Source organism: Ovis canadensis, chromosome 7 (genome assembly GCF_042477335.2).
Source record: "Ovis canadensis isolate MfBH-ARS-UI-01 breed Bighorn chromosome 7, ARS-UI_OviCan_v2, whole genome shotgun sequence".
NCBI classification, from domain to species: Eukaryota; Metazoa; Chordata; class Mammalia; order Artiodactyla; family Bovidae; genus Ovis; species Ovis canadensis.
Window position 1 is genome coordinate 94340019 of NC_091251.1, and position 23809 is coordinate 94363827.

The following is a 23809-nucleotide window of genomic DNA, read 5'->3' on the forward strand; positions in this document are numbered from 1 at the left end:
GGAAGGTCTGAAAGTGTAATCTAGTTGTTGCCCAGGGGATGGAGGACAGAGGTTTGGATGAACACACAGAAGTTTCTCCCACAGACACAGGGGCTTATTCATTCAGGATAAGCCCAGCCCAGGAGAAATTAGAGGGTTTTTTTTTTTTTTTCAGGAACCTGTATGGTCATCTCTGTTGGGCAGGCCTTGTCCACTGGGGACAGGGAGCTAAAAGAAGTCTCCTCCCTCAGGAAATGTTCTGGAGTGATAAAATGTCTTCTAGCCTGTCATCAAAATATGTATTCCCAGGAAGTCCCCTCCCAAAGCTCCCTAGGAACGTGGATACAAGATCATCCTGAGTCATCAGACATGGATTTTTTTAAGGAAAAAAATGGGATTGTGACTATGGAAGCATCCTAATGGGTGGAAAGAGTTGGTTAGGATGGAAAAATATAAGTATTACCTAGCTCTCCAAGGGTGTGCCAATTGGACCTAGGGATCTCTCAGGTAACCATGTTTCCTCTGCCACAGAATTAAACATCCATGAGGTCTTCAACTGAAATTGCTTTACTGTTGCAGGTACAGACATTGTACAGTGGCTTATGAAGAACCTTTCCATCGAGGACCCAGGTACTTGACCCTCAACCCCGACTTTACCTGCATGATACTAGTGAACAAGCCATACCCAAATTCCAAACCAGTTTCTCCTACCCTCCTGAGAACTGGGCTTATACAAGTGAATTCCAAGATGTGGACTCACTCTCTTTACAAACAAAATTAATTTATTTCCTCCACTGAGTTTCTGTCTTTAAATTTAAATTACCCTTGGAGGAAATGAGCAACCATTTAGAATGCCAAAGAGCCCAATACAATAACATGGACTCTGGTTAGCCACAGCAATTAAAGATAAGTTGTAGCACTGTCACGGAACAGCCTTCTATAGCCAGCTCTTGAAATTAGATTGCCTGATCCACAATTAAGAGGTTTAATTATTTGCTAAGACTCCTTCTGTTCTCTGCTTCTGCAAGAAGTGAAGGAGTGATTTTTTTCAACTTTAATTGTGCAATGCAATTAGGAAAACCTCACCAGAAAAACAACAGCAAACCCTGGCCAATAAAGCAGTTTTCAAATCTGTGTTCCCACCAGCAAATAAGCAATACAATTTATTTTTACAGCATAATTAGAAAATGGAGGTGGGGGGGGGTTTCCAGGAAAAAATAAAAATTCTAGGTAAGTAAACTTTTCTGAAGTTATTATACACTCCCCATCTTAACTAAGTATTCTTGATGCCTGAAACTCATATTTACAAACATCCAGTAATGTATTCTGATGTTCTTGGGGATTAGATCTACTTGCCCCAAATTAAATGGCCTTCAGTTGCTCTGCTTTTTAAAGATTTTTTTCAAGTGCCCATTCTAGGTGTCTGGCTTCAACTGTGATTCCTTGCTGGGGTCACTATGACAGCTCAAGCATTTCTGTATTTTGATCTGATGCTCTTAATATTAATAGACTATTTGTAAAGTTATTTTTATTTAGTGAGTTTTGGGGTGGTGGAGAGCTGTGCGTGGTCTTTGTTGCTAAGAGGGCTTTTTTTCTCTAGTTGTGCAGGCTTCTCATTGTGGGGGCTTCTCTTGTTGCAGCTCCCAGGCTCTATAGCACAGGCTCAAAAGTTGTGGTATATAGGCTTAGTTGCTCCTTGTCACATGGGATCTTCCTGGGCCAAGAGTCAAACTCATGTGTCTTGCAATGGCAGGCAGACTCTTTGCCACTGAGCCACAAGGGAAGCCCTAAATAGACCATTGACTGTGGAAGTGGAAGTGTTAGTAACTCAGTTGTGTCCAACTCTTTGCAACACCATGAACTGTAACCCACCAGGCTCCTCTGTCCCTGGAATTCTCCAGGCATTCATCCTGGAGTGGGTGGCCATTCCCTTCTCCAGGGGATCTTCCTGACCCAGGGATCAAACCCAGGTCTCCTGCATTGCAGGCAGATTCTTTACCATTTGAGCCACCAGGGAAGCCCAATTTATAATTTACATAGAATTCAATTAAACATAGTTGCCAGAAATCTGAGTGCCAGAAAAGCAGGTCATGAATGGAACTGGCACTAGCCTTTCTCTCCCTCATGACTAGTGACCACTGTCATGTCGAGTGGAAATTCTTAATTCTATTCAAGTTCTTAAACCACAGGAGAAAACTATAAATGCTAATCCTTTTAAGGGAAAAACCCATATTGACTGCCCTAAGTGTTTGCCTTATACAGCCTGGACTTCCGATTATCTGCTTCTGAAAAACCAGACTGTAAGTCTCTACAAGTTTAGTTACATGATGAAGAGTCACCCTTCTTCATGGTGGGGTTTTTTTTCTCTTCCAAGAATACTGTTTTCTTTGCCCTTCTGGAATAATTATCATTTCTGACAGGTATTTTTTCATTATCTTCAGTGTTAGTAGTAGCAGCAGCAATGGTATATTCTGAGAGCCCTGAACCACCTAGTGGTAGACCATGCTGTAGGAATCCTCTGGTTCTGATGAGCAAAGCTTCTGTGAGAGGTCCTGAATGTTACAGGTCTTATCTCTCACGGTCTATTATACTTTGATGCCCTTGGGAGTATATCAAGGTCTGGAACCATCTGGGCTTCTGAGAAGTCGTTGAGCAGTAGTCAGGACAATTCACCAGCAGAAATGAGGCCAACCAAGACCCTGGGAAATCAGGTTCCCAAAGTCCACCCTCCCTCCCTTCTTCCTTCCCATCTGCAGCGTCTCTAAGCACAAGCCTTTTGAAGAATGAAGTGAGACTTCTAGCTCCAGATTGGTGACATGAAAGTCCCCTTCTTACTGGGTTTTGTTCTTCCTTCTCCGAAGAAAGAGCAGGTGATGAAATTTCCCTTTTCTGCTGGACTCATGGTTCTTGAAGCATATAGATTTCAGAACCAAACTCGTTATCACTAAGCAAGTAAAATACAATTCCATTCATCCCAATTCTACCAGTGATAAATGTATGCACTCCTTCCAAAGAAGAATAGCAGACTCTCAATATGCAAAATGACTGGATCATATACAACCTCTTGAAAAATGTAGCACTATCGCTGAGCAGCCTTCTAGAGCCAGCTCTGAAAATTACATTGCCTGAATCACAATGAAGAGGTTTAATTACTTGCTAAAACTCCCCCAAAGTTTGCAAATAAAGCCAATACAAGTCACTTTAAAAGCTTCAGAACTTATGAAATTAATAATTCCTAGAGACTCCCTGAGTATGTCAATAATTGCTACAGTCAAAAATTAATTTTTATTGATAAGAATACTTTTAGACTTGTAAAAGATTATCATGTGGGCTTCCCAGGTGGCTAGTGGTAAAGAACCCACCTGCCAATGCAGAAGACATAAGAGATACAGGTTCAATCCCTGGGTTGGGAAGATCCCCTGGAGGAGGACATGACAACCCACTCCAGTATTCTTGCCTGGAGAATCCCATGGACAGAGGAGGCTGATGGGCTACAGTCCATAGGGCTGCAAAGAGTTGGACATGACTTAGCACACACACATCATGTCTGATAGAACCATCTAAATTTCTTTTTTCTTAGCTCTGCTCAGAGTAAATATAGATTCTTAACTATTTATGTGAATCTACTTATGGCTGGTGCTAAAGTAACAAAACAAGTTGTGGCAAAAATATCAATGTTTGTATTAGGTTGGCCTCGCTATGCTTCTGCCTTCTCTTCCTCTAATTCCTCTTTATCCATAAGAGAACAGTAATACCCTCCTCATTGCTGGTGGGATTCTCATGTCAGGAAATGCAATGTGAGTCTGAAGACTATGGGCTGCATATTCATTGCTGGTGGTGATTAAAAAAAAAAAAAGAATGAAACTAAAAATATGAATCAGGGCTGCCAGCATTTACCATGCGCCAGACACTGCTAAGCACTTTACATGAAGCATTTCACTTATTTACAGACTTCCACACCAGAGCTCATGATCCTAACTGGAAGCTAGACTTTTTTTCTGGAAGTCTTGGGGGGTTAAACAATATCAGACGCTCAGAGCTGGGATCCATAGGAGTCTCAGACACGTGTCACCTTCCCATCCATTGATATCTCCACCCAGCCCAGTGCAGTCATGTCAGAAATTATCAGCCAATCATGCTGTGATCTGGGGGTGATGACAGTTGACTTCCAGTTGCCTTTTTGCTCACCCTACCCCATCCCACTTACACCTCGTCTAAGTAGCCCCTGCATTATGACAGTTTTGCAATAACTTCTCTTTCTTCTTCCCTGTCCCTTCAGTTGAAGCAATACACTTGGGAAGCCTTATAGCTGCCCAGGGATACGTCTTTCCCATCTCAGACCATGTTCTTACCATGAAAGATGATGGCACCTTTTATCGTTTCCAGGTAGGCCTTCAGCTTCTCCTTTTCTTCTCATCATCTGATCTCAGATTAGAACTACCTAAAAAAACTGATGGTATTTAAGGAAACAACTCCTACCTCCCACCAACTCTGGGAAAGAAAGCTTGTCTGTGCTATTTTTGCACACACACACCCCCACACACACATAATAGTAAAATGCCCTCATGGAGAACTTAGCATTCACTGGTTGCTTTACACATATCTCACTTATTCTAAAGAACAAACTTTGGGGGGATAAAGATCACCCATTTTACAGTTGCAAAAACTGAGGTACCTGGAGAATTAATGGGACATTTAGTCAATCCAGGGGACAGCCTTGATTGGAACCTAAGTCAGCTGGATTGCAAAGTCCTTAATCCTACTGCTATATCATGTTACATATACTTTCTTGGTGTGAAATTTCTATTCACTACCTAGTAGCACTTCCCAAACATTTTCCTCTCCTTTTTTCAGATCCTATCCTATACAGTGAATTTGAGCAGAGCATAAGGGGTTGTGTCACGGTCTAAACCAAAAGGCTTTGGAATGGAGTTCTTCAGACAGGGTCAAAGAATGTCTGAGTTTGCTCAGCTGCCATAAGAAAATACCAATACCATAGACAGGGTGGCTTAAACAGCAGAAATGTATTTCTTGTAGCTCTTGAGGCTGGAAGTCTAAGATTAAGCCTCAAGTGGAGTTCAGTTTGTGAGAAGAGCTTTCATCCTGACTTTCAGATGATCGGTTCTCACTGTGTCCTAACGTTGTAGAGAGAATGACACATAGTGACAGAGGGTTTTAGCTCTCTGGTGTTTCCTCTTATAGGGACACTAATCCTGTGTGATCAGGGCCCCACCCATGTGATCTCATTTAACCTTAATCACTTCCTTACTCCACATACAGTCACACTGAGGTGGGGGGATGGTGGGTAGGTTAGGGCTTCATCATAGAAATTCAAGAGGGCACCATTCAGTCCATAGCAAAGTAATAAAGGAACTGGGAGCTTGTGCCCCAGGAAATGGTGCTTGTCTGACTCCTGCATTAGACTTCTATTGTTTCAGGATATGAAGTTTTTGCCCTATAAACTAGGTTTCTCATTTTTGCATTTATTTGGCTGACCTGAGATTTTATTTCTCAACACTTAGATCAAAATGTTGACTGTCCTCAGCTATGCTAAGAACAGGAAAGAGTCAGGGTGCAGTGTCAACACAAAGGACGTGCAGACAGAGCCTGTCAGGGAGGAATCCTCTGTGGGCCAGGGGAGGGCTGCCCATGGGCCCCTGGCAGGGGAGGGCATGAGTTGGCATCCTCAGTCCTGACTTCTGTGCTCTTTTGCAGGCCCCATACTTCTGGCCTTCAAATTGCTGGGAACCTGAAAACACGGACTATGGTGAGCACTGAAGCCACGGCCCACACTTACTGGGAATGCAGAAGGCACATCTTTGCTGAGTGGGTGACTGTGGTGCACGGGGAGGAGGGTCTTTGCCCTGCTTAGCCCTTTCTTGTATAGTTGACAGGTGCTGTTCCACATACTGGTGAAAGGCAGGGCCCACTGAAAGAGGCAGCCCTTGGAAGGGAAGGTGGGAGGGGAAGAAAAGTTTTATCAGGTCTGGCCAACGTGCTCATTCTGTGGAGCCATGGAGAACTGGGCCAGTGGCCGTTGACCACTACTTCCTGGGACAGGGTTTCAGGCAGGGCTGGATCAAGGGGGCACGTCCCCCTGGCCATTTCCTTTCTCACAGACTTGTTAAGACTTTTTAATAATTCATTGGTGTTTTTGATGGTTGGAAGTTGGAGGGGAAAAGTAACAGGCCATGGAGGGGTATATGAGTTACCCTACCTGAGGAAACAAAGAGTGGGTGAAGCTGGGCCCTGGGTAATCAGGGAATTACCTCTGTCCAAGCAGGGGTTTATTAGACTCTTGCCCTGTATTCTCCATGAAGACTGTTTAATGTATCTATGTGTCAGTCTTCTAAAGCTATACTATCCCTGTACTTCAGATACAGCTGAGGCCTAGAGAGGCCACATCCTCGCATCTGTCACGCTGTACTCGGATTGGATGCCCAGTCAGTTGCCAGCCCCATGAGGGGAGGGCTGGTCCACCTCGTTCACGTGTATTATCCAGGGCATAGTGTGTTCCTAAGCCATAGTGGGCACTCAGTCAATATTTGCTGATGGTTCTGCTTCTCTGACTGTGTGGATCATAACAAACTGTGGAAAATTCTTCAAGAGGTGGGAGTACCAGACCACCTTACCTATCTCCTGAGAAACCTGTATGCAAGTCAAGAAGCAACAGTTAGAACTGGACATGAACAACAGACTGGTTCAAAATTGGGAAAGGAGTATGTCAAGGCTGTGCATTGTCAGCCTTCTTGTTTAACTTACATGTAGAGTACAGGGCTTTCCTGGTAGCTCAGCTGGTAAAGAAACTGCCTGTAGTGCAGGAGATGTGGGTTCAATCCCTGGGTCAGAAAGATCCCCTGGAGAAGGAAATGGTAATCCACTCCACTATTCTTGCCTGGAAAATCCCATGGACACAGAAGCCTGGTAGGCTACATACAGTCTATGGGGTCACAAGAGTCGGACCTGACTAAACCACCACCATGAGAAATGCCAGGCTGGATAAAGCACAAGCTAGAATCAAGATTGCTGGGGAAAATGTTAATAACCTCGTATATGCAGCTGATACCACCCTAATGGCAGAAAGCTAAGAGAAACTAAAGAGCCTCTTGTTGAGTGTGAAAGAGGAAAGTGAAAAGGCTGGCTTAAAACTCAACATTCACAGAAAAAAGATTATAGCATTCAGTCCCATCACTTCCTGGCAAATAGATGGGGAAACAATGAAAACAGTGACAGACTTTATTTTCTTGGGCTCCAAAATCACTGCAGATGGTGACTGCAGCCACGAAATTAGAAGGTGCTTGCTCCTTGGAAGGAAAGCTATGACAAACCTAGTGTATTAAAAAGCAGAGACATCACTTTGCTGACAAAGGTCCGTCCAGTCAAAACTATGGTTTTTCCAGTAGTCATGTCTGGATGTGAGAGTTGGACCATAAAGAAAAGAATTGATGCTTTTGAATTGAGGTGTTGGAAAAGACCTCTGGAGAGTCCCTTGGACTGCAAAGAGATCAAAGAAGTCAATCCTAAAGGAAATCAACCCTGAATGTTCATTAGGAAGGACTGATGCTGAAGCTGAAGCTCCAATACTTTCCCCCCCTGATGTGAAGAGCAGATTCATTGGAAAGACCCTGATGCTGTGAAAGGTTGATGGCAAGAGGAGAAGGGGGAGACAGAAGATGAGATGGTTGGATGACATCATCAACTCAATGGACATGAGTTTGAGCAAACTCCAAGATATAGGGAAGGATAGCAAAGCCCGGCATGCTGCAGTCCATTGGGTTGCAAAGAGCTGAACACGACTAAGCAACTGAACAACAACTGGTTCTTTATCAAAGGTGATTAACAGACACTCAGTAGAGGCAGCAGAATTTGAACTCAGATGCTCCTTTCATGGTCTGCCCTCCACACAGCACCCTCCTCACTGACTCAGCTGCTGGGGCAGCCCACAGCTGCTCTCCTTGGGACCGGAGCATGCAATGAGGCCTGTAACTTCTTGGATTCTTTGCGGGATGGTTTTCATAGGAAGGTAGAGCCAGCTGCAGCTGGGTGGTACTCCAGGGAGCCTGTCCTGAGACCCTGTAATAAGCTACACGCTCTGGATCACACTTCTGAGGGAGGGGAAACCAGCAACTGGAAATAGTTCTGAGGATAGAATCCTGGCAAGCCTCTGCCCTACAAGGCTACAGTGGTTCTGTTTCCACGTCTGGAGCATGGCCCTGATGCAGGAGGCAGGGCCCCGTGACTGTCTCATCAGCTATCTGCAGGCATCTCCACGGGTCCCTCTGGACCTGTGCTGTGCCCTAAATGAGGTGATAAGCGGATCCAGCCAGGTTTCCGGGTTGAAACGGGAGCAGCATTTGGCTGCTCATAAAATAAGTGCTTCTGGGGCTGAAATACTGTCCACAAAAGCCCAACTCGGAATTTGAATAATTGTAGCTCAGTTCCATGCAGCAGCCGTGTACCCTTGTGAATGTGAAAACCAATATTTTTCCAGGCAATGGAGAGGGTTGGGAGGATGGTGGGACCCGAAAACCTGGGCCCAGGTAAAATTCAAATATTTGCCTGAATATAAACCTACAACTGTCAGCCATCCCATTTCCCTTTCTCTACAGATTTTTGTAATTTTAGTTGTGAAGTAAGAACAAGAATAAAAATAATAATTTATATCAGGCTCTCTCACTGAAGCAAAATTATTTCGAATTCCTGTACCTCCATTTTGGGAAATCAAATAGAGAAATTAAAGTTCAGAATACAAAATACTCATTGCCTTTTCCTGGTTAATCAGAAAAATCAGTATTTACCAAGAGAGAAGTCAGCACAAAGGGCCCGTTGTCGACTGGTTCCACTAGCTGTGTGATCTTGGCAAGTTACTTAACCTCTCTGTGCCTCTGAAATCTCTTTTTAAAAGCAGAATAATAATAGTACTTCTTGGGTTGTTGGTTAGGATTAAATTGTTTCATTAATTAGAAATGTGTGCAAGTTTTGATGTATGGCACATAATAAAGAGTCAATAAAAACCATAGTGGGGGTCGGTATTAGTACTCCCAGGATGATGTTTGATCTTATTTGTTCTGTGGCAGCCCTATTGCCAGAAAGTATGTGCCACTGGAGCTAAGAATTCAGAATAGGTGTGGCTTGGATTGAGGAAGAACCAGAAACTTCCCTTCTTTCTACATCTACTTTGTGTCAATTGCTCTGTCACAGATTTGAGTAACAGGCTTGCCCTCCAAGCATCTCAGGCTGAGAGAGAGCAAGCAAGAAGAGGATGTGCAAGCAAGAAGAGGATGCTAAAGAATTTGATCCAACTACTCAAAAGATTTTATGTTGCTGAAGCATGATAACAAAGGTGGAATAATTTTGGATGGACAAGTTTATGAAAAGGTCCTCGTAGTTGAGGAGAGACATTTAGAATAGGTTCAGCAGCTTCCCAGAGCCACTGTGGGTCTCCGAAAATGGGGAATAACCTGAAAAATTCCCTCACCTATGTAAGGAGGCTAATAGCAGAACTTGCCTCATAGGTTATTATGAGGATTAAGTAAGTGGACATTTGGGAAGTCCCTAGACCACTGCCTGACATTCAACAAGCTCCATGTACGTGGTAGCTGCTAGTGTGGTAATTTCCCTGGGACCTAAAATACTGCTTGGCACATAAGTGAAACTGTTAGTCGCTCAGTCGTGTCTGACTCTTTGCGACCCTATGGACCGTAGCCTGCCAGGCTCGATCCATGGAATTCTCCAGGCAAGAATACTGGAGTGGGTTGCCGTTTCCTTCTCCAGGGGATCTTTCCAACCCAGGGATCAAACCTGTGTTTCCTGCATTGCAGGCGGATTCTTTACTGTCTGAGCCACCAGAGAAGAGGCACTCACATTTATTTTAATTGGAGTATAATTGCTTGACAATATTGTGTTAGTTTCTGCTGTACAGTGAAGTGAATCAGCTGTATGTATACGTGTGCCCTTTCCCTCTTGGGCCTCCCTCCCACCTCCCACCATCCTACCCCTCTAGGTCATCGCAGAGCGCCAGGTTCAGCTCCCTGTGCTATGTAACAGCCTCCCAGTAGCTGTCACTTACACATGTCAGTGCTACTCGCTCAACTCATGCCATCCTCCCTTTCCTCCCTATTTTCTTTCTGGCCCATTCTATGCATTTGTGTCTCTTTACCCACCCTGAAAATGGGTTCATCCATACCATTTTTCTAGATTCCACATATATACATTGAGGCACTCAGATTTTTAAATGGGAGAATGAATGAGTCAGTGAATGAGTACACGGAGCAGTGAATGTCATAGTGGAAAACTAGACCCCAATTCTAATTCCACCTCTACCACTAACCAGTCCATGAGTAAAGCACTTCAGCTCTCTGAGCCTCTATTTTTCCATCTATTAGTGAGGGGTCTGTACCTGATGGTCGCCAAGGTTACTTCCAATGCTAAAATTCCATTGTTCTAAAAAGTAATTAGAAGGTATGGGGGAAATAGAGAAATAAATGGTTTGTATGTACCTTAGTTTAGGAGATTGAGGTATATTATGATGTCACTAGTAGAGAGACTAGTAGAGACTAACCTAGACATTATATTAAAAAGCAGAGATATTACTTTGATAACAAAGGTCCATCTAGTCAAAGCTAGAACGCTGAAGAATTGATGAAGCTGAAGAACTGATGCTTTTGAACTGTGGTGTTGGAAAAGACTCTTGAGAGTCCCTTGGACAGCAAGGAAATCAAACCAGTCAATCCTAAAGGAAATCAGCCCTGAATATTTGTTGGCAGGACTGATGCTGAAGCTGAAACTCCACTAGTATGTCTACCTGATGCAAAGAACTGACTCATTGGAAAAGACCCTGATGCTGGGAAAGATTGAAGGCGGGAGAAAGGGATGACAGAGAATGAGATGGTTGGATGGCATCATGGACTCAATGGACATGAGTTTGAGCAAGCTTCAGGAGTTGGTGATGGACAGGGAAGCCTGGCATGCTGCAGTCCATGGAGTTGCAGAGTCAGACACAACTGAGTGACTGAACTGAACTGAGTAGAGACAGAAAGTTTGGAAAGGGAGTCAGTTTTTAAGGACATTGAAATATGATAGGTTCAATGTTTTTTGAATGTTTAATTGTACGTGTAGTACATGAATCTATTGACTGTAAAAATTTTTTATTGCATTCTGTTTTCGTCCTGGTGGGATGCCAGTGAGCTTGAGATGGCAGTGGGTATCCAAGTGAGATGCTGGCATGAGGGCTAAAAAGACAAGTATTTTTCCAATGAGAAATTACATATCCATAAAAAAAGCCAGCATCTGAGCTTAAAGCAAGTCCCTGGATGCCCTGTAAGAGGACTTGGCTTTTGTTGCCAGTGGTCACTTGATGGGTTGGGTGTCAGAGGGAACACTGCTGAGCCACTGAGGAAGCACACAGTCCCCAGGGAGGGCCCCTCAACTGCTGCTTGCCGCCTCCCCAGTGGGGTGGACAGACTGCCCGATGCGTGACGTTCACTGCACAGGAAGGGACCTGCCAGCATGCCACCATATAACTCATGCTCATCAGAAGAGGTACCTCTGCCTTCTGTGCATGGTACTTTACTTCTCCACTTAGCTGATCCATTTTGACCCAGATGGGCTGGAAATTTCTTGGGATGATCCCACTTAAATAAAGACCAAATCTGGGTTAGACTTTCCAGAGTTTTTAATTTGGCCAATACGAAATACTGTGAGGGACTTCCCTGGTGGTACAATGGATAAGAATCTGCCTGCCATTACAGGGGACACAGGTTTGATCCCTGGTCTGGGAAGATCCCACGTGCCTTGGGGCACCTAAGCCCATGTGCCACAACTACTGAGCCCACATGCTGTAGAGCCCGTGCTCCGCAACAAGAAAAGCTGCTGCAGTGAGAGGCCCGCACACTACAACTAGAGAGTAGCCCCCACTCGCCTCAGCTGGAGAAAGCCCACGTGCTGCAACAAAGACCCAACGCAGACAAAGATAAATTTAAAAAAATAACACCGTCCAAGGCAGTGTTGCCAAAGTAGCTCCAGTAGCTATACTGCTTAAGGATCACTGAGACCAGGGGCAGGTGACATGCCAGGTTTCCTGCTACAAGTTGCCTCCAGTTCCACAGGCTGCCTAATTGGTGACCCAAGAGACCAAAGGAGGTACCTTTTAACAGAGCAGACACCCCTTATCTGACATAGTGCAGAGCTGTAGCTGTTTGTTTCACTGGAAAAGTTGGTAAGGAGAGAATCATGAAAAAGTGATACATGCATACCTTAAGCACTTCAAATGAATGGAGAATATACCAAGGAATATTCACCCAAGAGCCTTTTGAGATAGAACCAAAGATTCTCTTTGATTTTTGGTCCCCATAATTTGAGTTTCTTTCTTAAATAAACCATACTTGAAATAAACCACCCAGTTTTGACCTCCTTAAAGTACATCAAGAATTTAAAAAATACTTTTAAAGCAACTGTGTGTTGACCCCTCTCATATTTTTACTTTTTTTCATGTATTTTTTTTTTCAGTTCTCTCACCCATACCAAATTTATCAGCAATTGTCTTAGCTGACTCTCCTTTATCAAGTTGTTCCAAACCATTCAGCTAGGTCTTCATAGAAACAGCTGTGCTGTCTCTTTTCACATTAATTTCATCAGTGCATGTAATATTTAATGAATGTACGTTATTAAAATAACCAGAATGCCTAACATAAGCAGATTCGAGAACAAACACAACTGACCCTCACTCGCAAACTCGAATGATGTGAGAAATATGGGCATACAGAGGAGACTGCTGCCAGAAGGCTCCATACTGTAGCCTGCATCAGGAAAATTTTCAGATCACATGAGCAGGTTGGTTAACCCAGGAAGGAGTTGACTAGAGTTCCTGGTATAATTAGGTTGTCAAACAGCAGATCGGTCCTGGTCCTCTCTGACCTTCCCTCCTAGTCATCCTATTACTCATTCATACCATTTATCTGTTGTCTCCCCTGGGTCATTCTACTTGGCATTGGAGAAAAAAGGAGATACTGAAGAAGCGGAGGCAGGAGAGGAAGTGATGAGGGCCATGTTGGAGGAAGAATATCCTGACAATTGTCAGCCAATAGTCCTTCCTGAGCTTGGGAAAAGACACCTAAATTGTCTTCCCTTTCCACTGTCCACTCACTCAACCTGGCAGGCCCCGGAGCTTGGTGCAAGGGTCCATGCTGAGTAGGGTACAGCCTCTACCCTAGAAGAGCCTTCAGCCTGGAGCAGGGACAGCTGGTAAACTCACAAGTACTGCACAATTGAATTAGGTCCAATGGTTGAGGATGGATAGATGCTATCAGGAACACCAAGCTGGGTCTTCAAAGATTGGTAGATGGTTTCCAGATGGAGGGAAATAAGATGGAAGAGGAAAAGGCCTCCAAGCAGTGGACACATACACAGAGAAGTGGAACCAAAAGGGTTTGGTAGCCTCACATGCCTGAATATCCATTGGAAGGACTGATGCTGCAGCTGAAGTGCTAATACTTTAGTCACCTGATGCGAAGAGCCGACTCATTGGAAAAGACCCTGATGCTGGGAAAGATTGAGTGCAGGACGAGAAGAGGGCAACAGAGGATGAGATGGTTGGACAACATCACTGATGCATTGGACATGAGTTTGAGCAAAATCCAGGAGATAGTGAAGGATAGGGAAGCCCAGTGTGCTGCAGTCCATGGGGTCACAAAGAGACATGATGGAGCAACAACAGCAACTTGCCTGAATGAGGGAGGGAAGAGGTTGACAAGACAAACAGAGACTAGATCTTGAAGAAACAAACATGCTGCCTTTAGAAGCCTGACCTTTCATCTGAGCTCTCTAAGGTGTCAACGCAGGAAATTTAGGCAGGAAAATAACATGGTCATATTTATGAAAGTTTGCACTGATGGAGGACGTTTGGGATGAAGCAGAGTGAGGAGGATGAAGGGAGGTTGTCAGAATCGGATGAGGGGCAGTCCTCATCCGATCCTGACTTATAGAAATATTCCTAGAGGTTAGATGGCATGACATCCACAGAAAAACTTATTCTTCACTGCACAGTGCTGGGCATATAGTGAGCGCTGGCTGGCTGGCTGGCTGGATGCGTGGATGAACAAATTAGTGGGTGGATTATGATTCCACCAAACTGCTAGTCTTACATGTATTGTCATTTCTCTTCCTTCAGCCATCTACCTTTGTAAGAGGACAATGCAGAATAAAGCAAGGCTGGAACTGGCAGACTATGAAGCAGTAAGTATGATTATTTTCCAGGTACGGTGTGGGAGGAGAATATAAACTGCCTGCAGCTCTGACTCAGCTTGCATTTTTCCCTTTTTCTTCCCCCAACTCCTTCAGACAGTGGAAAGGAAGTCTCTTCTATTTCCCTTTTTTTGTTCTCAGCTCTTCTTACCGTCACAATATAATCATATCTTTATATAAAGGACTCTCAAATCTCAGCAATTAAAAAAAAACAACTCAGCTTAAAAATTGGCAAAGGACTAGAACAGACACTTCACCAAAGAGGGCTTAAGTATGAAAAAGAAGCATATGGAAAGATGTTCAACAGCCATTAGAGAAGTATATACTAAACCCATGATGAGATACCGCTACACATTAGAATGGCTAAAATTAAAAGTACTGATAGTTCAGGTGCTGGTAAGGATGTGGTGAGCAACTGGACTTCTCCTATATTGCTGGTGGGAATGCAAAAGGGTGTAGCCACTCTGAAAAATGGTTTGGCAGTTTCTCATCAAGTTCAACGCACACATACCATAGACAACCAAGTAATCCCACTTTAACATAACTACCTACATACCCCCAGAGAAATCAGAACTTACAGCCACACAAAAACCTGTACACTAATGTCCATAGTAGCTTTATGTGTGATACCTCAAAGATGAAAACAATCCAAATGCACTTTAACAGGTGAATGGTTAAATGAACTACTCTACAGCCTTGGAACAGAATACTATTCTGCCATGAAAAGGAATGAATTATTAATCCAACCACTTGGATGAGTATCGAAGACATTATGTTGAGTGAAAGAAGTCAGTCTCAAAAGATTGCAAACTGTGATATTCCATTTATGTGAAAAAGCTGTCATGAGGGAAAACAGATCAGTGGCTGCCAGGATGCATGCAGCTATAAAGAGATGGCATGAGGGAGTTTGTGGGGCGGGGGGTGGTGATGGAAACATTCTGTATCCTGATTGTGGTAATGGTTACACAAGCATATACATGTGTTAAAATTTATATTACTATGCACCAAAAGAAGAAAAACAGCTTTACTATATGATCATTTTTTTAGCTTAATATATGATAATTTTTAAAAATTGCATCTTCAGACCCAATTCATCAGTACTTGGCAGTAGATGCAAAATCGTAGGACCAAATCCAATCCAGAAGACAAGACGGGTGTCAGATGGAGATACACACTCCCAACTTCCCTCCTCCTCCTCCTTTCACAAGGTGTGATTGCTTGCAGAAACTGGAGACCCCACCACGCTCATATCCACCCCCATTTAATAGAACCAAGGCACAGCGAACTTGAAGAGTCACAGATAATGTTTTAAGTATTTAAAATCCGGGATTGCAAAATCTTTCCACCCAAACCACTGTCTGTACAGGTCACAGAAAACCTAGACTATTGGCCGGCTTTTCACAGGCCCTCCAGAGGAGGTGTCGTGGAGCCATGAAATGACTGAAGGGCTGACGGCCAGGAGAGGGGGAACATCAGGGGCAGTGAAGACTCCTCTCCCCTGGATGCTCCAGCATGAACAGCACCTTCAGATTCGCCCATCTCCCCATGTCTCTCGTGGCCTCAGTCTTCCGAAACAAGAGTGAGGCCCTGCTCACCAGACCTTGTCACTCGTGGGTACCTGCACCCAAGTCCACCCACCCAGCTACCACTCCCTTCACTCACCACAGCCCAAGGGGATGTGCCCGCCCTCAGAGAGCAGGATGGGTGTGTGGCCCTCCACTCTTTAGTCCCACTGGCATCACAGGACCTGTGGACTGGTGGGGAGACAGTAGTGCAGAGCGGAAGTTCTCTGGGAGCCTTGGGCCCTGGCTAAAGTTGGCTTATCCATGGGAGCCATGAAACATAAATGTGTTGGGACTTTATGATCTCCCCATGCATCCCCAGCCTGGTAGTTCTATGGCTCTGAGCATCGTAAGCACCCAGTCCCACCCACCTGACTCCCCTCATGTGCCAGCAACCACCCCTCTCCCAGAAGACTGCTGCCTGGCTCTTTGGGCACCCAGCACCAACTGCTTTAACTTGTACATGACCACATCCCTCCCCGAACATGACCTACAGGAACAACCCAGAGTGCAGAAGCATGTGGCCCCTCCATCCTGTGTCTCCCCTCCCAGTAGTTCCCGTGTTTTTAAAAAAGCTCCTAAATAGAAACAGGACAGCACCAACTCCTAACATACTTTAGTCTGTTTTCTATTCTCTTGCCCTGCAACATTCTGCTTTGGTATTGGTAAAGAATATGGCATTAAGATGTTCTTTCACGTTGAAGTTCTGTCTAAAAGTGGTTAGAAACTAAAAAAAACATTTTGTCTTCACAATTCAGTAATTTTATTATTTTTAATGTGTATTATATAATTTCATTATTTTTTTTTCCTGATGGCATAGTACCTTTATAAAAACAAAAATTCAAACAACAAAGCAGAGAAAGGAGCCTGCAGTCCTTTTTTCTGTACATACACTTTTTTTTCATAACAAACTTAGATCACACTAAACAGTTATCGTGTAAGCTGCTTCTTTCTCCAGTCGTATACTGTAGGGATGTTGAGACTCTTTCTATAGCAGCAATAACAATCTACAATCTCATTTTTAATGGCTGTCTAGTATTCCATGGTATGACTGTATCATGATTTAGGTAACTGCTTCCCAGTTGACTGACATTCAGGCTTTACCAGCTTTGCTTCCTGTGAACAGTGGAAAACACAAAAGTGGGGGGGGGGAGTGAAAGTTGCTCAGTCCCATCCAACGCTTTATGACCCCATGGCTGTACAGTCAGTCCATGGAATTCTCCAGGCCACAGAACTGGAGTGGGAAGCCTATCCCTTCTCCAGGGGATCGTCCCAACCCAAGGATCGAACCCAGGTCTTGAACCCAGGTCTCCTGCATTGCAGGTGGATTCTTTACCAGCTGAGCCACCAGGGAAGCCTAAGAATACTTGAGTGGGTAGCCTATCCCTTCTCCAGTGGATCTTCCTAACCCAGGGAATGAACCAGGGTCTCCTGCATTGCAGGTGGATTCTTTACCAACTGAGCTATCAGGGAGAATCAAATGGTGGGTTTTTTGAAATGTTTACACAGCAAGCCTTGGTAATAACTGAGTTTACATGTATTGGTCTTCAACCAAAGCTCCTTTTATATTAATAATCCACTAATGAGGGTAATCAATTAGTTTTGGCATGAGCTCTATGAAAACACACAGCATGATGTGGGCTCTTGCCTTGCATTCCATCAGAATTAGGCAAGTCATTAAGGGACCTGTCAAACACCCCACCCCACTGTCCTGTTGTGCCACTAGGTTGCTCAACAGACTTTGAGAAAAGGCTTCTTCCCTCTCCCTCTAAAGGTGACCCAGAATGCCTTTCCTTTCCTATGGTTTTTGGGTTTTCCTTTCATGAACATCACAAACCTGGGCACTCCCTTCTTTCCCACTTTTGAATCTGGACTTTCAAAGTGATTAATGCAAGGTCCTCTGGGTTCTCCTTTTCTGCCACCTTCCCAGCCCCCCGATTGCTAGAAGACAAATCTTGAGAATTCCATTCTTGGTCTAGCAGTCAGTTTCAAAGACACCTCTCATTCCTTCCCTAAATCCTGCATAAAAAATCACAATCCAGTCTCCCTGTCTTCAGTGGCCTTTATAAATGCTGTGTGAGTCGTGTTCCTTAAAACACACAAGAAAAGAAGAATCGGGGAACCACAGAGACTTCAGACTTAACGGATGTGTAAATGAATATTAATAGTTCTGTTCTGTACAGCAGGGTCTGGTGCGATGTCAAACTGGGTTCATGTCCGGTGGATTTAAAGTAGGGCCCTGCTGGTTTTTTGCAAGTAACCAAAATAGATGGCTGCCTTGTAATAAGTATCGATGTGCAAACTCACGATGATTAATGCCTTCTTGTTGATTTTCATTTCTCTTTAGGAAAACTTAGCAAGACTCCAGAGGGCCTTTGCAAGGAAGTGGGAATTCATCTTTATGCAAGCAGAAGCACAAGTCAAGTAGGTGAACTTCATAGGGCCCCTTGCAAAGAGAAAAAGACTCTCTGGAATTTAGAGGTGGTATGAGAGTGGGGTTTCCTTCCATGGCCAGCCATGGTTAGTCACTGTCTCTCTCATGACAACAACTGAGCAGAAATCAAGGTCAGGATGGAGAAGTTGCATTTCTGTCACCCATGACACCCTGAAATAATCTCCAAAGTGTGTATTCCAGCAGGTAATGGGGTCCCTCCCAAATGTATAACTCTGGTTCTAAGAAGCTGTACCTAATTCCCAAGGAGATTTCCAAATCTGTGTTCAGAACCTGAAAAACACTGGACCCACTTTACTTATTGGTCTGGAAATTTCATCTTTCTGGGAAAACATACTGGAGTTTTAGGAAAGCCAACAAGTGGCCCCTCTTCCATCTCTCTTAAGGGGAAGGGTTCAGAACCAGTCCAAAACAAGGCACAGAAGTCAGACATTTGGAGTCCAAGATGTCAGATTGCTACTGATAAAACTAGTGATGGGACATGATTTTGGATCTAGGACCACAAATCATTGCCCTAGAATTACAGTTTCCCATCCAGGGCAGAACTGGGTATCTGTAGTACCACCCCCCAGTCTGAGGGCAGAGTCAAGCCCTGTAAGAGAATGACCTAGACTGGGCCCAGATGGAGCAACCTCAGCTTTCTCTATTTCTTTTTTCAAATGTACCAATAAGTTAAATCAAGAAGAGATGAAAGGAGGAGAAAGGAGGAGTGTTTTTTCCATATTCTTCCCTCCCAGGGGGTGTAGTGGAAATTCCCTTCTCTGTAAGGAAACAGAAGTGGGCAGTGAATGTCCCCCAGAAACATGGTCATCAACCAGATCCTTTTGATTCTGGGAAATGGGTTTGCTCAGGTGGGGTTGCCTCTTGTCCTTTTCGGCAACGAGCTCTGATTTAGCTGCAAGTGATGATGGAAGAAATGGGACAGAGGAGGGGGTGGGGAAGGGATGCTGAACTGGGAGGAGGTGAGTATCTTTTCTCTGGGCACCACTTGCACCTGAGCAGCCCCCATGGGTCTTCAAAGGGCCCCTCCCCATGCTCTGGGCAGTGTTGCAGCCCATCCCCCAGGGCCGATGACCAGTCTGGTTGCAGCTGGAAACGACGTGAGGTCCTTGGGTCCAGTGAACTGTACCCCTCTCCCCCTCCCCCTGCAGCCTCTGCCCCCTACCCATGATTCCACATGCCCACACCCCACCTCAGTGCTCCCCACAGTCCCTGAGGAAGGAGAAAGCAGGCGGGTGGGTGAGGGGTGAGGAGGAAGAATTGAGCCAGTGCACTCAGGAACCACTGGGACGAGAAGGTCTGGTTTACACTTTCAGGACCACACAGCGTCATCACACGTTATAAAAGGAGGGGAAAATACCCCTTTGTATATATATGGTATTTCTCGATTCCCTATTTTGATTAACTCTGTGATTACATTATAATTCTGGGCCGTTTAAGTACACAGCAATTATCACAAAAATCACAGGGTTATTATGACTTTATTTTAGTCTAGTAAACTAAAGTACTCCCAAGAGAGCCAAGAACCAGGAGTTACACAGCAATTAACTGAAGTTACTTTCTACTTAGATAACATGGAGTAATGCAGGCTGTTTTTTAAGGCTCTTACCTATGCTCCTGATCACAATATGAAGAATCTGTCTGTCTTGCAATTTGTGCCTCCCCCTTTGAGGCCAGTGATATTTGCCTTCTGGATCTTGTCATACACCAGGGCTATTACTTTGCTTTTAGAGAATCAGGTGGTTTAAGTGACTTTTAAAACACATGAAAAGTGAAAAGTGTGTTCGTCACTCAGTCATGTCCGACTCTTTGCGACCCCATGGACTATAGCCCGTGCCAGGCTCCTCTGTCCACAGAATTCTCCAGGCAAGAGTACTGGGGTGGGTTGCCATTTCCTTCTCCAGGGGATCTTCCTGACCCAGGGATTAAACCCACATCTCCTGCATTGCAGGTAGATTCTTTACTGTCTGAGCCACCAGAGAAGTCCTATTTTAAAACACATAACTGCAGCATTTTGAAGACATTTCTACTGATTCTGGAAGCTAAAGCAAACTTTCAGATTTGAGGATGAAAGATTCCAAGCCTATGGTTATATTCCTTCTCATAACTTGAATATGCAGTGTCCTTTGATAAGGTGTGGGGCGGGGAGGATGACAACTGATGCAGTTCTTAATAATCCAGATCTTAACAATGCAAAAGGACAGCTGCATTTCTGAACACTGGATAGGCTCGCCCTATTCACTATGCATAATCAGTAATTTGCAATCTAGCTGAAAACAAGCTCTCTTACCATGTGTGGGCTTCTTGAGGGTTCCTTGAGGGAACTATGCACCCGTATCATACAGCTCTGCAGAGAGCAGGAGCCACACAGGTGCCAAGAGCCCTATGTACACTAAGCACCTAAAAATGGGACCTAGAGCTGGCACGTGGATCAGGAAGGAAAAACAGAATAAAAACCCTCTGATTTCCCTTTTTTCACTCTTCCAGGATTGATCGGAAAAAGGATAAAACAGAAAGGAAAATTTTGGATAGTCAAGAACGAGCCTTTTGGGATGTCCACAGGCCAGTGGTGAGAAAGCTCTGCTTGGTTCTCTATTTTTCAATTTTCTCTCTTCCTTCACTTAAAAGAAAAGACTGTCTTTAGCCACGAGGCGTCTCACTCTTAAGAAAATTGCTAAGCTTTGTGAAATTGCTTTTGCCATTCACTCAGATCATCTCAGTAGATCTTCTGGTATGTATATCAGTTCTACCTTTTAAAAATGATTCATTCACAAAATATGAAATTGGAAATGGTGAAGCTATGGGAATTCCACCCAGGGAACTTTGGGCCCCAAAGTTAACAGTCCTAAAATAAGCAGTTTCCATTTCTAGTGTTATTCAATTCCAACTTCTAGAGTATTCTCTTTCAAATGCAACCGATTGATGTTACTCACATCACTGGTCATCGAAAGCACTGAATTAATGGATTCTGAGTCATTATCCTGGGAGAAATACAGGGTTAGTTTCTTGCAAGCCTCCAGTCACATTTTCATCAACCAATCCAGAACCTTGTTTAAAGTGTGTTTCAGCTTAAAGCCACCTTATTTAATGTATATTGTTGATCACTGACTTTGAACTCACAGCACACGCCTGGGTGGCACTTATCTTACGCACCTCTTTTATCCATAAAGCAAACCCCAGCCTTCGTGCACTTAGGAACACGAGATAGCACATCAGCCCTGGGCTTCGGAGCCATGTTAAACAGCCAAATCACCAACAAAACACACAAAAATGTGTAAAACACAGTGCTAAATAGACCATGAAAAGGACGCTTGTTTACGGCAGGAGAGGAAACAAGAAGGCACCTCCCAGGGAACATGCAGGTCAGGCAGCTCTACATTTTTGCTGCTCTGCACACATGCACCAGTGACCATGAAGTCACCACGAGCATCAGTGTGGGAATTATAAGCAGATTTCAGCAAGTAGGCAGATTCACAAATACAAAATCCATGAATAATGAGATCTGATGCGTTTCCAATTTCATATTATTAAAACAAATTTTGCATTTTCCTCATGAAATGAAGCTAAAATGAGTAAATTCTGTCAGCCCTCCTCAAGTCTGATTAGAAGCAAAACCACAGCCTGCCAGGCTCCTCTGCCTATGGAATTTTCCAGGCAAGAATACTGGAATGGGTTGTCATTTCTACTCCAGGGGATCTTCCCAATCCAGGGATCAAACCCACATCTCTTGCGTTTCCTGAATTGGCAGGCAGATTCTTTACCACCAGTGCCACCTGGGAAGCCCTTAGGTGGCTGCTGCTCCTGCTGCTAAGTCGCTTCAGTCGTGTCCGACTCTGTGCGACCCTGTAGACAGCAGCCCACCAGGCTCTGCCGTCCCTGGGATTCTCCAGGCAAGAACACTGGAGTGGGTTGCCATTTCCTCCTCCAATGCATGAAAGTGAAAAGTGAAAGTGAAGTCGCTCAGTCGTGTCCTACTCTTTGCAACCCCATGGACTGCAGCCTACTGGGCTCCTCCAGTGTGTGAAATAACAAAGGCTCTAATTGAAGCCATCCACTGCTTTGAATAATGAGTTTACTCTTATAAACTGTACACTGTACCATCTACATATCATCCTTCGATAATATGAGCTATGCTATTTTATTTCATATGAGAACTCTGTGGAGGAACACATATTACAGATGGAAACACCTTTGTAAAAACAAATTGTCGATGGCAAATGGAGGTAATCATGTATTATGTGTAACAGGAAAGACAAAGACTGGTTCTGAGGGTGTCACCTGAGCCAGCTTGGAAGGTATGATTGTCACTTAGTAATTTACATGATTTTTTTTCCTCAGCCAGGCTGTGTGAACACAACAGAAATGGATATCAGAAAATGTCGACGTTTGAAGAACCCACAAAAGGTTAAAAAGGTTTGCTAGTTTAGCTGAATTAAAATTCTTGATGGGAATTGCCCTTCCATTTTGAATACTGTTCAAATAACAATTCGCTATTTGTAATTCTCCCTGTTTCATCCTTGGAAACCATTTCATTCATTCTACAAGTGTTTATGGAGTGGCAGGTGTGGGCTTGGCTGCAGAAATACAGTGGCAAGTCCTACAAGTGAAAGTCACTCAGTCGTGTCTGACTCTTTGGGACCCCTTGGACTATACAGTCCATGGAATTCTCTAGGCCAGAATACTGGAGTGGTTAGCCTTTCCCTTCTCCAGGGGATCTTCCCAACCCAGGGATCAAACCCAGGTCTCCCGCATTGCAGGTGGATCTTTACCAGCTGAGCCACAAGGGAAGCCCAAGAATACTGGAGTGGGTAGCCTGTCCCTTCCCCAGCAGATCTTCCTGACCCAGAAATTGAACCCAGGGTCTCTTGTATTGCAGGCGGGTTCTTTACCAACTGAGCTATCAGGGAAGTCCCTAGCCCACAGCCTGGTAGGCATGAAGCAAGCCAGCAGGTGATGATGGGAAGTTCAGGATGGTTCAGGAACACAGAAGGGGGCACCAGACCAGGGGCTTCCCAAGGATTTCCATAGCAGCCTCAAGGATACAGAGGTCCAGAATAGCTCTTGACTCTGGGGAGGCAGTGGAGAGGAAAGGACACATAAGGAACCATAAGTAATGAGATCCCACAGGGGCTGGTTTGATACTTTGACACAAGTGAAAGTCTTAGTATATTAGATCTCCCCCAAGTCAAACCACCATCTCATCCAGCCATGAATGATCCTGTGGTCATTTGTGTTTCACTTACTGGAAGAGGCAGTGATTCTCTCTCATCTGTATACATGTCATGACATATGTATCCACTCCTTGATTTTACTTATATATTCTGTTCTTCATTGAGTTATTGATACCCACTGTATTATCCTTTTTAAAAATCTTACATGAAAGAATCTTTGTTGTTATCATTGTAGTCAGGAAATTATGCGAGGGTGCTGCTGTCGTTTTAAGTACCAGGGTGATGGAAGGCCGGAATAAATAGATGACAGATTCAACACCTTTATATTTTTCACATTCGTCTTAAAATGTCCTCATTTCATCTTTAAAGACCCCCTAATTCTAATGTTCCAGAATTTCATGGAG

General features: G+C 44.2%; 1 protein-coding gene across 20 annotated transcripts in view; it reads left to right on the top strand.

Annotated features, from left to right (window-relative positions):
* The window catches only part of RGS6 (regulator of G protein signaling 6), a 615305-nt gene that overhangs the window by 506538 nt on the left and 84958 nt on the right, over positions 1–23809 (top strand). For 14 of the 20 annotated variants that reach the window (XR_011258337.1, XR_011258336.1, XR_011258340.1 and 11 more), the window contains exons 4-10: positions 559–609; positions 4259–4365; positions 5695–5746; positions 14147–14211; positions 18130–18206; positions 20722–20803; positions 22573–22647. Coding sequence is in view for 15 of the 20 variants with exons in the window: in XM_069596937.1 (XP_069453038.1) it covers positions 559–609; positions 4259–4365; positions 5695–5746; positions 14147–14211; positions 18130–18206; positions 20722–20803; positions 22573–22647 (509 nt within the window). In the remaining 5 variants the exon portion in view is untranslated. The remainder of the gene's footprint in view (positions 1–558; positions 610–4258; positions 4366–5694; positions 5747–14146; positions 14212–18129; positions 18207–20721; positions 20804–22572; positions 22648–23809) is intronic. The other 6 variants (XR_011258339.1, XM_069596930.1, XM_069596938.1 and 3 more) reach the window with 1 other exon arrangement.